The sequence below is a fragment of the Polyodon spathula genome, chromosome 42, assembly GCF_017654505.1.
Source record: "Polyodon spathula isolate WHYD16114869_AA chromosome 42, ASM1765450v1, whole genome shotgun sequence".
In the NCBI taxonomy this organism is placed as follows: Eukaryota; Metazoa; Chordata; class Actinopteri; order Acipenseriformes; family Polyodontidae; genus Polyodon; species Polyodon spathula.
Genome location: NC_054575.1, coordinates 3330540 through 3345236, shown reverse-complemented (window position 1 = coordinate 3345236; position 14697 = coordinate 3330540). Strand labels below are relative to the sequence as shown.

The window sequence follows — 14697 nt, the reverse complement described above, 5'->3', positions numbered from 1 at the left end:
TAAATTTTGATGCCGGAATTGTTTTCAATGCTCTGGGTGGTCCAGCAGTTAGAGAGAAAAGGGGTCTTGATACCAGGAGGTTCGAATCCCAGCGCAGCCACTGACTCCCTGCGTGTGTGTGACCCTGAGCGAGTCACTTCACCTCCTTTATTAACAGGATCACTGGCCCCTCCCTTCATAGAGTCCAGTGAAAGCTGCTGAATAATGTTCCCTTGTTAACATATTGAATTGCACCCCCTCTATATAGAATGAACTCCCTCAGCTTCATAGAGTCCAGTGAAAGCTGCTGAATAATGTTCCCTTGTTAACATATTGAATTGCACCCCCTCTATATAGAATGAACTCCCTCAGCTTCATAGAGTCCAGTGAAAGCTGCTGAATAATGTTCCCTTGTTCTCATATTGAATTGCACCCCCTCTATATAGAATGAACTCCCTCAGCTTCATAGAGTCCAGTGAAAGCTGCTGAATAATGTTCCCTTGTTAACATATTGAATTGCACCCCCTCTATATAGAATGAACTCCCTCAGCTTCATAGAGTCCAGTGAAAGCTGCTGAATAATGTTCCCTTGTTAACATATTGAATTGCACCCCCTCTATATAGAATGAACTCCCTCAGCTTCATAGAGTCCAGTGAAAGCTGCTGAATAATGTTCCCTTGTTAACATATTGAATTGCACCCCCTCTATATAGAATGAACTCCCTCAGCTTCATAGAGTCCAGTGAAAGCTGCTGAATAATGTTCCCTTGTTAACATATTGAATTGCACACCCTCTATATAGAATGAACTCCCTCAGCTTCATAGAGTCCAGTGAAAGCTGCTGAATAATGTTCCCTTGTTAACATATTGAATTGCACCCCCTCTATATAGAATGAACTCCCTCAGCTTCATAGAGTCCAGTGAAAGCTGCTGAATAATGTTCCCTTGTTAACATATTGAATTGCACCCCCTCTATATAGAATGAACTCCCTCAGCTTCATAGAGTCCAGTGAAAGCTGCTGAATAATGTTCCCTTGTTAACATATTGAATTGCACCCCCTCTATATAGAATGAACTCCCTCAGCTTCATAGAGTCCAGTGAAAGCTGCTGAATAATGTTCCCTTGTTAACATATTGAATTGCACCCCCTCTATATAGAATGAACTCCCTCAGCTTCATAGAGTCCAGTGAAAGCTGCTGAATAATGTTCCCTTGTAGTTTTGTGACATTTCTAAATCTAACAGGTAGACAGGCAGACAAACTTAAAACCAAGACGATATAAAGAAATCACCTTCAAGCAGTACAGATTTGGTTAAGATGTTGTATTTCACAATTACAATAATTCGTTTCTCATAATAATTATAATATTCATATATATTTTTAAACAAAACAGTGAAATTAACAATTACACCTTTTACCCCCAAAAACAAAACCCCTTTTTTTTTTTTTTTAAATCTTTGTAAAATAGGAAAAAATAATAACAATATATTCATATTATAAATTAAGTCGGTGCCACTGGTTACCAACTATCCCTGAAAAAAAAAAAAAAAAAAACAGAATTTCAAAATAATAATAACCATTCTGCACCAAAAAAAAGTATAAAAAAACAAAAAAACGTCTTTTTTAAAATTAAAAACTTTATTTTTCCCCTCAGTGCTTTTAAAAGCATTAGATTTGTCCCTCTTAATTAAATGACTCAATTATTTGACTTTATAACAATCTTTGTTACACAGAATTGTGATCGTTTACAACCCTGTGATAACTAGCATTATTATTATTATTATTATAGGGATGGGAGTCAGACTCCTATTGCACAGCAGTGTGATCCAGTCCAGGTTTTACTACCAGCTTGATCAGCCCCCAGTGTGTCTGGCTAACAAGCTCAGGTGTGTCTGATTATTAAACTCCTAGTGAAAGCAGGACTGGATCACACTGCTGTGCAGCGGGAGTCTGATTATTAAACTCCTAGTGAAAGCAGGACTGGATCACACTGCTGTGCAGCGGGAGTCTGATTATTAAACTCCTAGTGAAAGCAGGACTGGATCACACTGCTGTGCAGCGGGAGTCTGATTATTAAACTCCTAGTGAAAGCAGGACTGGATCACACTGCTGTGCAGCGGGAGTCTCATTATTAAACTCCTAGTGAAAGCAGGACTGGATCACACTGCTGTGCAGCGGGAGTCTGATTATTAAACTCCTAGTGAAAGCAGGACTGGATCACACTGCTGTGCAGCGGGAGTCCGATTTCCAGTCCTGCTTTCAGATTCAGGGGGGGAAGCAATTTCAGGTAGACAAACTTTGACTCTTACTTTGTTTAATTTATTAAGTTTTTGAGTGAAGTCGCGAGTTGAAGATCGCAGTATCCACTCGGCAAACGCACAGGGGAAGAAAAAGACTCTTCCAATCAATCAATCTCTCTCTCCAACTCAGCAATGAAATTTTTTTTTGATGTTTGATTTAAATAAAACAAAGGAAAAATGAAGAAAAAAAAAAAAACACCATCACACAAATATAAATTTAGGATTAGTGCCAACTCAGGTTCCGTTTAAAATTTGATTTATTAATTTATTTTTCAATACAAGCGCTGCCTTTTCGTGCATGAAATGGTGCGTTTGAAATCTCCTGCCATCCAGCTCAGCGCCCCCTTGTGTCGGCGGACAGAAACTACAGCGGTGGCCTCTGTCAGTTTTTATAGAATTGAGATTTTTTTTTTTTTCAATTGCTTTTGCTAATAAATGATTATTATTATTATTATTATTATTATTGTACAATTGAAAAACTTGTTCCCCACTGTTGTCAATATGACAGAATGTGTATTTATTTTAAATCTCATTTTGGTTTTGTGTTTTTCATCCAGCAAGCAGCATAAAATTGCAAAAAAATGGAACAAAAGTGAGAGAGAAGGGAGAGGGAGCAAGACAGAGAGAGATTCAAAGTCAACTAAATTTGAGGGAGAGAGACAGGGAGCGAGGGAGAGAGACAGAGAGATGAAAGCAGTATATCAGTACAGTGGAGTAGAATATTGCACAGAAGCACAGGGGGGGTCGTGTGTTGAGTATGTTTGTTTGTTTTTAGTATTATTCAAGCATTTTATATCTAGATTTCTTTTTCTTTATATCGTTGAATTCCTGCCCGAATGGCATCTCTCTGGTTCTCTCAACCTCTCTAAGCAGGGCTGAAGAAGAAGTGAAGACATTTCCATCTGAAAAACAAAGAGAGGACAGATTGAGAGAAAGAAGGGGGACAAATCAAAGTGTGCCAGCCAGCCGGCTGGCCTCCACACGCCCTCCCAGATCCTCTCAACAGCTACAGAAGGTCCAGAGTGAGTTCCATCGCAAACTGGACCAGCGCCGCTCCAGAAACGTGTGAAAATGTCGGCTCGGTGCCGGTCCAGCGGTCAGAGAAAAGGGGTCTTGATACCAGGAGGTTTCAAATCCCGGCAGAGCCACCGATTCCCTGTGTGTGTGAGACCCTGAGCGAGTCACTTCACCTCCTTGTGCTCCGTCCTTCGGACGAGACGCAAACAAAACAAGGTCCTATTGGAAGTGACTCTGCAGCAGCAGCAGCTGTAGAAGATGCAGAGTTCACCCCCCCCCCCAGTCTCTGCAAGATGCTTTGGATAAAAGCGTCTGCTAAATGACTCATTAATAACAACAACAGACAGCCTCACACACCCCCAGATTCTGATCCTCTCCATAGTTTGTGAGCTACAGAAGATCCTGAGCGAGACAAAAAATTCAGCGCTCCCTCCCTCCCTCCCTCACCTGCCTGTAGAATCAGGTTCCTTGGTAAGTTGCCTGAAACCTGGCCGTCTCCTCAAATATCAACTCCTTCAGCTTCTCTTTGGGAAGGTCATCCAACTCTGTATTGAAGGTGAAGGGCTTTTCAGCAACGGGCTAGAGAGAGAGAGAGAGAGAGAGAGAAGGGAATGTTAACAAGGGAACATTATTCAGGAGCTTTCACTGGACTCGATGAAGCTGAGGGAGTTCATTCTATATAGAGGGGGTGCAATTCAATATGTTAACAAGGGAACATTATTCAGCAGCTTTCACTGGACTCTATGAAGCTGAATCAGTTCATTCTATATAGAGGGGGTGCAATTCAATATGATAACAAGGGAACATTATTCAGCAGCTTTCACTGGACTGGTTTATATTGCTGGGATGGGGTTAGGGTTTATATTGCTGGGACGGGGGTGGATGATGTCACTGGTTCCGGGGGGGTCCTGACCTCGTCAGAGGGGTCGTAGTACTGCTCCAGGTAGGGGTGAGCGAGGGCCTCCTCCACGGTGATGCGCTTCACCGGGTTAAAGGTCAACATGCGGTCCAGCATGTCCAGAGCTGCAGAACACAAACACAAAACCATAAAACCATAAAACACAAACACAACTATACGCAACTACAAAATAAATACAAAGACATATAAAATACATAAGAAAAATCAGCACAGAGGCAGAGAAAGAGAGACATGCAGAGAGAGAGAGAGAGAGAGACAGGCAGAGAGAGAGAGAGACAGGCGGGCTCACCTTTCCCGTCGGCCTTGGGGAAGAGCTTGTTCCAGGGGATCTTGGGTTTCACAGGGAGACTCTGCAGGTAGTTCCGCGCCTTCATGTTGATGATGCAATTCAGATCATCTGGAGTGGGGGAGCCCAGAATACCTGCACAGAGAGACAGAGAGAGAGAGAGAGGATTAAAGTTACGAATTTAAAAAAAAAAGCAACGTTGAACTTTAAGGGTTTAGTTCAGTCTGTTTGGAATGAAATCCCCCGGGAATCAAGAAAGAAGAGAAACAAGAGGTGGCGGACAGATCAAGACTCTCACCCAGGATGTGGTTCAGCTGATCCAGGTAATGCTTCCCTGGGAAGATGGGTCTGTTTGACAGCATCTCGGCCAGAATGCAGCCCACTGACCAGATATCGATGGACTTGGTGTAGCCCTGGAGACAGAAACATGGCCGGTCAAAAAGCACCCCCCCTCTGAGCACGATCGCTGCAGACCCCCCATCGCCCCCCCCCCCCCCCCCCCCCTCCCCCCTCTTCCCCCCCCCCCCAGCACACCACACCACACACACCAAAAACACAAACCCCCCAACAACACAACAGCCAACACCCACACCAAACGGACACACCCACCACACACAACACACCACAAAACACCCCAACCAACACCCAACCCACCCCACAATCAGTCACATACGCGTAAAAACACGCCCACTCCCACCAAACAGTTCCCACACCCCCCACCCTGTCGAGGGGCAAACTCAGGTGTCTTCGCACCCCACCCCCCCCACACAACCTTATCGTTGTGCCAACTGGTTCGTTTGTCGGTGGGTAACGAGTCGGACTAGGTGTCCAAACGACAGGGGAGAAAACGGTCGTAGAGCGTGTCGGGGGACTGGTTGTACTAGCGACTGCAACACACATCAGGGACCTTCTGTCTGTTACTGCAGGAGTCCCTACACCAGAGGGGGACTGGATAATTTGAGGATCGCGGAGTCTGTTATGACCTAAGTGTGGCGAGGATAACAAGCTCAGGTGTGTCTGATTATTAAACTCCTAGTGAAAGCAGGACTGGATCACACCGCTGTGCAGCGGGAGTCTGATTATTAAACTCCTAGTGAAAGCAGGACTGGATCACACTGCTGTGCAGCGGGAGTCTGGTTATTAAACTCCTAGTGAAAGCAGGACTGGATCACACTGCTGTGCAGCGGGAGTCTGATTATTAAACTCCTAGTGAAAGCAGGACTGGATCACACTGCTGTGCAGCGGGAGTCTGATTATTAAACTCCTAGTGAAAGCAGGACTGGATCACACTGCTGTGCAGCGGGAGTCTGATTATTAAACTCCTAGTGAAAGCAGGACTGGATCACACTGCTGTGCAGCGGGAGTCTGATTATTAAACTCCTAGTGAAAGCAGGACTGGATCACACTGCTGTGCAGCGGGAGTCGGATTCCCATGCCCTTGTTAACAGTGTCTCTCCTGTTGAGCCTGATCTCGGAAGCTCGGGGGGTGTTTGGGGAGGGGGGGGTGGGTGTTCTCGTTACCTTGGAGTTGAGCATGATCTCAGGCGCTCTGTACCAGCGCGTCGCCACGTACTCTGTGAGGAAGCCAGTGTGGTCGTGCTCTGGGTCAGCTATCCGAGCCAGCCCGAAATCACAGATCTGAGAGAGAGACAGAGAGATTAATATCAACACACACACACACAGAGCTATCCGAGCCAGCCCGAAATCACAGATCTGAGAGAGAGAGAGAGAGATTAATATCAACACACACACACACACACACAGAGCTATCTGAGCCAGCCCGAAATCACAGATCTGAGAGAGACAGAGAGATTAATATCAACACACACACACACAGAGCTATCCAAGCCACTGCGAAATCACAGATCTGAGAGACAGAGAGATTAATATCAACACACACACACACACACACACACAGAGCTATCCAAGCCACCCCGAAATCACAGATCTGAGAGAGACAGAGAGATTAATATCAACACACACACACACAGAGCTATCCAAGCCACTGCGAAATCACAGATCTGAGAGACAGAGAGATTAATATCAACACACACACACACACACACACACACAGAGCTAATTCAACACACACACACACACACACAACACACGACGGTCGGGCTTAGTGGCTAGACTCTCTCTGTCTCTCTAATTATGTGTGTGTCACACACACACACACACACACACACAGAGCTATCCGAGCCAGCCCGAAATCACAGATCTGAGAGAGATTAATATCAACACACACAGCACTCTGTGCCAGCCCGAAATCAGATCTGAGAGGGGACGGACGGAGGGAGAGAGGGATGGAGAGAGGGAGGGAGGGGTTACCTTGAGGTCGCAGGTGGTGTTGATCAGCAGGTTGGAGAGGGAGGGAGGGAGGGATGGAGAGATGGAGGGAGGGAGGGATGGAGAGATAGAGGAGGGAGTCCTACCCCTCGACTCCTCATACCTCCTACTGCCTAACTCCCTCAACTCCACCCAATGGAACTCCCAGCGTCCACCACACCCCACTGCTCTACTACTCGGTCCAACCTCTCCATCCTCCCCTCCCTACTCGCACTCCCTCCCTTCACTACCTAACTCCCTACCTCTCTCCATCCCTCAACCCAATGGAACATCCAGCGTCCAAACACAACTAGAGTCGTCCAACCTATCCTCTTTGCCTCCCTTCCCTGTTCTCCTATATAAGTCTGAGAGCCAGCGAAGATCCCGATCTCTCAGACACTCCCTCAACAATTGGAACTCCAGAGTCCACCTACCAAACTAGTCGGTCACAACCTCTAACTCCCTTCCATACTACCTTCTCTCCCACTCCCTCTCCCTACCTCACTCCCTGTTACCTCTCTCCCTCCAGGACCCAATGGAACTCCTAGTCCAGGTCCACACACAACTACTTCGTCCAACCTACAAAGTCAAAGCCCAGAGACACGTCGTTGCAACCGGCTCACTTACACCTGAAGTTTAGGAGCGTCCTTCAGACCACAATGTCCTTCATCGTCTACAAATAGCAACGACTCGAACGACGCAGAAGTCGTCAAACATTCTCTAGTCAGGAGGTACTCTAGGAACCTGAAGTAAAGAACACTCGGTCGGTCAGTCCCTTGTTTGTGGTGACATAAGTATGGACTACTCTCGGTCGGTCAGGTTCCTTGTGGTGTTGTGTGAAATATATGGACAGAGCCAGCCAGTCAAGGAACACACACACACTGTATATACCTGAGAGCCAGCCAGTCAAGGAACGAACACACACACTGTATATACCTGAGAGCCAGCCAGTCAAGGAACACACACACACTGTATACACCTGAGAGCCAGCCAGTCAAGGAACACACACACACTGTATATACCTGAGAGCCAGCCAGTCAAGGAACACACACACACTGTATATACCTGAGAGCCAGCCAGTCAAGGAACACACACACACTGTATACACCTGAGAGCCAGCCAGTCAAGGAACACACACACACTGTATATACCTGAGAGCCAGCCAGTCAAGGAACACACACACACTGTATATACCTGAGAGCCAGCCAGTCAAGGAACACACACACTGTATATACCTGAGAGCCAGCCAGTCAAGGAACGAACACACTGTATATACCTGAGAGCCAGCCAGTCAAGGAACACACACACACTGTATACACCTGAGAGCCAGCCAGTCAAGGAACACACACACACTGTATATACCTGAGAGCCAGCCAGTCAAGGAACACACACACACTGTATATACCTGAGAGCCAGCCAGTCAAGGAACACACACACACTGTATACACCTGAGAGCGCGCCAGTCGTTGATGGTTAGGGGTGGGGGGTCGTGGGTATTGTTAGGGTTCAGGGTATCGCTGCCCCCTGTAAGGATACACGTCCCTCATGTTGTCCAGCTGCCTGGCTCTCAGGATGTCGTTGATGGCGATGATGTTCTCGTGTCGGAAGCGCAGCAGGATCTTGATCTCTCTCAGGGTGCGCTGGCAGTACGTCTGGTGCTCGAAGGGGCTGATCTTCTTAATGGCGACTCGGAGCTTGTGAACATTGTCATGGGCAGAGCTGCCGAGAAAACAAAACCACACACACACACGCAGAGCACACACACACACACACACACACCGTCTGAGCATGCGTCTGATGTGTGTGCCGCCTGATGGGGTTCAAAGAGTGTGGTCGCCTGTGTTCATGTCACCCGACATGTAGTGTCATGAGCGCCGCGTCTGACGCACACACGGACTCAGAGCGGACACACACACGCACACGCACACACGCAGAGCGGACGCAGATACGCAGAGTGGACGCAGACACACACATTGTGTTCGCAACCTGCGTTTCGTGTGTGCGTCCGCATGCGTCTGTGGTGTGAGTCTCGACTGCGTTTGTTGGTTGAGTCTCGCATGCGCTGTGTGTGTGCGTCAGACTGAGTCTGTTTGTGCAGTATCAGCATGTGTGGATCCGGTGTGTGCGGTGTCTGCGTATGCTGCGTCTGTGTGTGCGCATGTCTCGCCTGTGATGATGTGTGTTAAGGGATCACACCAGACCCCCCCGTGTGACAGCGGACGCAGACCACACACACACACAGTGTGTGTGGGAATGCGTGCGTCATCGAGTGTGAGCGTGTGCAACACACACACATCGACACACGTCTCGCCTGCGTCTGTGTGGTGTGTGTGTGTGGACGCCATCGACTGCTATATAGTATCTCAGTACTGGGGCGTTTGTTTGCTCTGTGTGTGCGTGGCTCGACCTGCACATGTGTGTTGCGTGTCTGTCAGCCTGCATCTGTGCTCTCTGGTGCCACCGTGGCCAACGGGAGGAGAAAGACACACACACCAGTGTGTCTATCGCGCGTCTGGTGTGGAGTTGTGTGTCTCCTAGCGATTCAGACACCACACACACACACACGCAGAGCGGACGCAGACACAGCCAGACACACACGCAGAGACAGAGACACAGACACGCAGCGCACGCAGTCTCTGTCTTACTCTCCTCACGTGGTACCAGTTTGTTGTGCTTTGTGTCGTCCACCCCTGCGATCTGTCAGTACCAGTTTCGATGTGCGCTATTCCCCCCAAAATGTGGTGTCGGACCAATCAGACTCCAGCTGCACAGCAGTGTGATCCAGTCCTGCTTTCACTAGAGGTTTAATAATCAGACTCCCGCTGCACAGCAGTGTGATCCAGTGACTTACTAAGTCACAACGGTAAATTAATAATCAGACTCCCGTTGCGCAGCGGTGTGTGATCCAGTCCTGCTTTCACTAGGAGTTTAATAATCAGACTCTTGCTGCACAGCAGTGTGATCCAGTCCTGCTTTCACTAGGAGTTTAATAATCAGACTCCCGCTGCACAGCGTTGTGATCCAGTCCTGCTTTCACTAGGATTTTAATAATCAGACTCCCTCGCTGCACAGCAGTGTGATCCAGTCCTGCTTTCACTAGGATTTTAATAATCAGACTCCCGCTGCACAGCAGTGTGATCCAGTCCTGGTTTTACTAGGAGTTTAATAAGACACACCTGAGCTTGTTACCTAGACACACTGTGGGCTGATCAAGCTGCTAGTGAAACCTGGACTGGATCACACTGCTGTGAAATAGGAGTCTAATTCCCATCCCTGCAGACACTTGGCAATACAAAGTATTACCTCACCTGACCATTAAATGTATTGGCTTTGAATAACTATTAAAACTCACATAAATTTACAATATAAACCCCCCTTCCCCCCCCCCTCCTTCTGCCAAAGCCCCACTGGACTTAATCTAAACCGTTAAATTAATCGAATACATGAATTACAAAACACAAATCGAATAGTGCATACGTAAAATTATTATTTTGATTATATTTATTACTATTGGTATATTATTATTTATAAAAATTAAGGTTTGCGAAACACAAAAATTAAAATAGGTAAAATTATCTGGGAGGCATGTAAAAAACGTTAAAAGACAAAATAAATAAATAAACAAATCAAATCAAATCAAATCAAATCATTTATAATAAAAAGAGAGATTTCCTCACCACACCATCCCGTAGGCCCCCTCCCCGATGTAGAGCAGATCCACGTACCGGGGCCCCACGTCGAAATTCTGCCCTTTCACCGACTCCAGCTTGGCGGCCCCGGCGGCGGCTCCGCTCCTCGCCCCGGCTGCTGTGGAACCCGAGCCCGGGGCTGCTGGCCCGGCCGCGCCGCCGTTACTCGACTCCGCCATGAATGCGGTTTTATTTATTTATTTAATATTTTTATTCAAACGCTAAGGCTGGAGAGAGCTCTGCTTGACACTGTGTGGACTGATGCGGGGCAAACGCTCAGCCGCTTCCCGATTTCACAAGCACAAGCCGGGCAGGGAAACGCAGCCCCCGATCCACGCCCAAAAACCGGGGATAATAAACAAAACTACAACCCCCAGAACGGTGCCTCTTCCTCCTCACCCGCACCCCACCCCTCTAGGTGCGGGTTTTTGGCCACAACGATATGGAAAAAGATAATGTTGGGCCGGTCTTGGGGGCGCCTGTGCGAACCCCCCCCGAATACATCGCACCTCAGGTGCGGGTTTTTGGCCCCCCCACCGAAACCCCAAATGCCCCCCCCGTCCCCCGCCCCCATCCTACCCACCACGGGACACACGCGGACACGCCCCCCCCCCCGGCTAGGTGCGTGTTTTTGGCCAACTATTATTTGATTTGTCGTGTTGGGGGTCTACCACCGCGGTTACCCACAGCCCCCCCCCCCCCCCCCCCCCCCCCCCACCGATCAAAGCCGAGGTTTTTGGCCCACTATTATTTGTTTGATGTTGGGGCGGTCTTGCCACCTTCGCGGACACAGCCCCCCCCCCCCCCCCCGCTAGGTGCGGTTTTTGGCCCTATTATTGTTTTGATGTTGGGGGTACTTGCCCCGCGGGACACATCCCCCCCCCCCCCCCCCCCCCCCCCGAATCCATCGGTTATTTGGAACCTAATTTATTTGTTTTGATGTTGGGGGTCTGGGGTGGGTGGCGCCTTTGTCGGGGCCGGAGCCGGGGGGGGGGGGGCTACGGGCGGGTTTTGGACCTATTATTTGTTTTGATTGTGGGGCTTGAGGTGGGTACGCCCATGTTGTCGGGGGGGGGGGAGGGGGGGGCTAGGTCGGGTTTTTGGCCCTATTATTGTGTTGAGTTGGGGGGTCTTCGGGTGGGCGCCTCGTGTTCCCCACGTCCGCCCCCCCCCCCCCCCCCGGATAGGTGCGGGTTTTGGCCCCTACTATTGTTTTGAGTGGGGGTCTTGGGTGGTGCTGTGTTCGGGGGGGGGGGCTAGGTGAAGGTTTTTGGCCCTATTTATTTGGTTGATGTGGGGGTATTGGGTGGCGATGTGTCGGGGGCGGGGGCTAGGTGGGGTTTTGGCCCTATTATTTGTGAGTTCCTACGTCGTCATCTGGGCCTCTCCTCCTCAGTCCGCTCGTCCTCCTCGTCCCCTCCTCCTCGACCTCTTTGTATCCTCCTACACCGGTCCTCATTCGCTCCTTGTCCTCCCCTCGCATCCTCGTCCTCCTTGGCCTCATCTCCTCGTCCTCCTCGTTACTCCTCCTCGCCTCCTGGTCCTCCTTGTCCTCTCCGCTTCGCCTCATCATCCTCTCCGCTGGTCCTCCCTCCTGTCCTCCTCCTCCTAGCCAATTATGTTAAAAGATTTTCAAACGTTTCCGTTGGGACACCGGAAGTTGTCTTGAAAGCGAAACTATCGAGGAACATGTGTTTCTTTTGAAATAGTGCTTCTACTTTATCATTGTGGTGAAGTTTTGTAGACGATAAGTAGCTCAGATAGCTAGACAGGATATATCTATGGAGATAGGTGGGACAGATAGGATAATAAGAGAGAGAGTGTGTGGAGATATATCTCTCACTCTACTCTCTTTATCTTCGGAGAGAGAACATAGATAGGTGGGTAGAGAGAGCTATATCTTTCTATATAGATAGACAGATAGATAGATAGATTGATAGCTAAATCTATCCACCTGTCTATAATCTCGATAGCGAGAGGTCTGGACAGATATAGATAGTAGATCGGATCTGAGGAGCAGACAGATAAGATAGGTAGCGCTTATCTGTCTATATCGAGAACGATAGGTTATACCATGAGATATGCTTCTCTCTCTCTCTCTCCTCTCTCTCTCTCTCTCTCTCTCTCTCTCTGTGCATTCACCTCTTTCTGCCCCCTATATCACTAACCCCGATGAACAACTGTGTATCATGCAAAGTCTGCACAATCACACCATGACGAGGTGCAAGTGCACACAGGTCTCCCGGAGGAACCAGTGACACTCCAGTGGGAAAGGGGACCCCAAAGGTCCCTCCAGAATTGGCAAAGGGCAGGAGGTTTAGCACAGGCAAGGGGGGGGGGGGGGGGGGCTCTAGGGGGGTGGTATCCTGGAGAAGATGGGACAATAGGACACCAATATAAGACAGCGCCCGAGGGGCGAGGGACTCCCCGTCCAATTTGAAACAGACGCTGTTGAGATACGTGTTCTTGCCGCAAGGGTGCGCCAGGTGGGGCGCGCAAACCTGGAGAGAGAGACAGAAGATAAAAAAACAAAAAAACCCGACTGCTGTGTTAATTCGAGTTTATAATAAGCGGAACTGGGCTTTTTAATTAAATTTTATTTATTTATTTTTAATCGCGGTAGCAATTTGCGAGTCGCGGGTTGCAATTTACAAGCGCCCGCATTCTAAACATGGATTGGGCTTGTTTTGGGCTTGTTTTGAAGAGCGAGGTCGTGTGAATACACAGCGATCAGAGAAACTCCGTGGAAAGTTACAAAGGCGTTAAATACATTTTTTTTAAAAAAGTTCTCGTCGTGATTTAACTCTTTATAGGGTCCGTCTAATGTTAGAAATTGCGACAGGGGACCTATTTCTTCATTTTCCACGCGTGAATGCCCGCTTTATAAATGCGGTCACTGGTTACAAAACGAATGCGGAATAAAACACGGGGAAGTTTCCCTTTTCTGACACTTACCAAAACCTGGTTTGTTGTGAGACTAACTGCCAGGGATAGTCCCAACCCCCAGTTGTCTGTCCGAGTTATTCCTGTGTGGAAAACAAATTCATTATCTTCTCTGTGCTTATCCAGCTTATCTCTGTGCTGAGACTGGAAGAACAAACACAACATAATACAACACAATACAATACAATAAGCTATAATAAACTATACAATACAACACAATGCAATACAATACACTATTCAATACACTACAGTACAACACAAGGTAACATAATACTCTACGCTACTAAACTACTGCAAATTTACACATTATCCATTCTTTTCCCATAGCTACACAATCCAATAGCTTAGTATGATTTGCCATTATTTTTTAATATGCTTTACAATGCTTCCCTGAGCTTTACCAGACCTCTCTGTGTTTACAATGCTTCCCTATGCTTTACCAGACCTCTCTGTGCTTTACAATGCTTCCCTATGCTTTACCAGACCTCTCTGTGCTTTACAATGCTTCCCTATGCTTTACCAGACCTCTCTGTGCTTTACAATGCTTCCCTGTGCTTTACCAGACCTCTCTGTGCTTTACAATGCTTCCCTATGCTTTACCAGACCTCTCTGTGCTTTACAATGCTTCCCTGTGCTTTACCAGACCTCTCTGTGCTTTACAATGCTTCCCTATGCTTTACCAGACCTCTCTGTGCTTTACAATGCTTCCCTATGTTTTACCAGCCCTCTCTGTGCTTTACAATGCTTCCCTATGCTTTACCAGACCTCTCTGTGCTTTACAATGCTTCCCTATGCTTTACACCAGACCTCTCTGTGCTTTACAATGCTTCCCTGTGCTTTACCAGACCTCTCTGAGTCACCTGCAGATTGCGACAACAGGAAGTGTTTGTAAAAGTAGCTGTAAAATTTACAAGCACAAAAGAGTCGTGTTCTTGAAATGATTCCCCTTCAGCCACTAACTTCCTCTAAGATTGTGCACGAGGTGTGTTGAGAAGGGACTAGATTTTCTGATCATTTAAAAAAAAAAAATCCGTCTTTAACCCGGCTTTGAGAAGCTCGCCTGGAGAACGCTAACAGCCGGGCGCTGACCAGAACAACCAAAAAAAAAAAAAACACTCCCCGTTCTTTCACCCGGTTTCTGGCTTTGAGAAGCTCGCCTGGAGAAAGAAGCGAACCGCAGAAACGAAACTCGTCGAGTCGGCGCCTCGGGGCGCTGATTGAATTCGCGAGCCAAGT

At 47.9% G+C, this 14697-nt stretch overlaps 1 protein-coding gene and 1 long non-coding RNA gene across 2 annotated transcripts; both read right to left on the bottom strand.

Annotated features, from left to right (window-relative positions):
• Positions 1–2518: 2518 nt before the first annotated feature.
• LOC121305215 (mitogen-activated protein kinase 1-like) lies at positions 2519–10868 on the bottom strand. The gene is made up of 9 exons (XM_041236758.1): positions 10507–10868; positions 8332–8548; positions 6833–6976; positions 6023–6139; positions 4800–4914; positions 4505–4636; positions 4210–4319; positions 3744–3875; positions 2519–3181 (listed from the first exon to the last, which is right to left on the bottom strand). The coding sequence occupies exons 1-8, from the start codon at positions 10695–10697 to the stop codon at positions 3756–3758; spliced, it is 1146 nt and encodes a 381-aa protein (XP_041092692.1). The 5' UTR covers positions 10698–10868; the 3' UTR covers positions 2519–3181; positions 3744–3755.
• Positions 10869–12935: 2067 nt separating this feature from the next.
• Positions 12936–14303, bottom strand: LOC121305146. Its single transcript, XR_005948051.1, has 3 exons — positions 14269–14303; positions 13474–13544; positions 12936–13019 (listed from the first exon to the last, which is right to left on the bottom strand). It is a non-coding gene; the product is annotated as an uncharacterized LOC121305146 (long non-coding RNA).
• Between the last annotated feature and the right edge of the window lie 394 nt (positions 14304–14697).

What these genes read in the sequence shown, in the direction of transcription:
- LOC121305215 (XM_041236758.1), bottom strand. Translation starts at nt 10,697, where the DNA reads ATGGCGGAGTCGAGTAACGGCGGCGCGGCCGGGCCAGCAGCCCCGGGC. An exon ending in TCAGCTGAACCACATCCTGG is followed by an intron (nt 4,637 to 4,799) that starts GTGAGAGTCTTG and finishes CTCTCTGTGCAG; the next exon opens with GTATTCTGGGCTCCCCCACT. An exon ending in ACTACGACCCCTCTGACGAG is followed by an intron (nt 3,876 to 4,209) that starts GTCAGGACCCCC and finishes CTCTCTCTCTAG; the next exon opens with CCCGTTGCTGAAAAGCCCTT.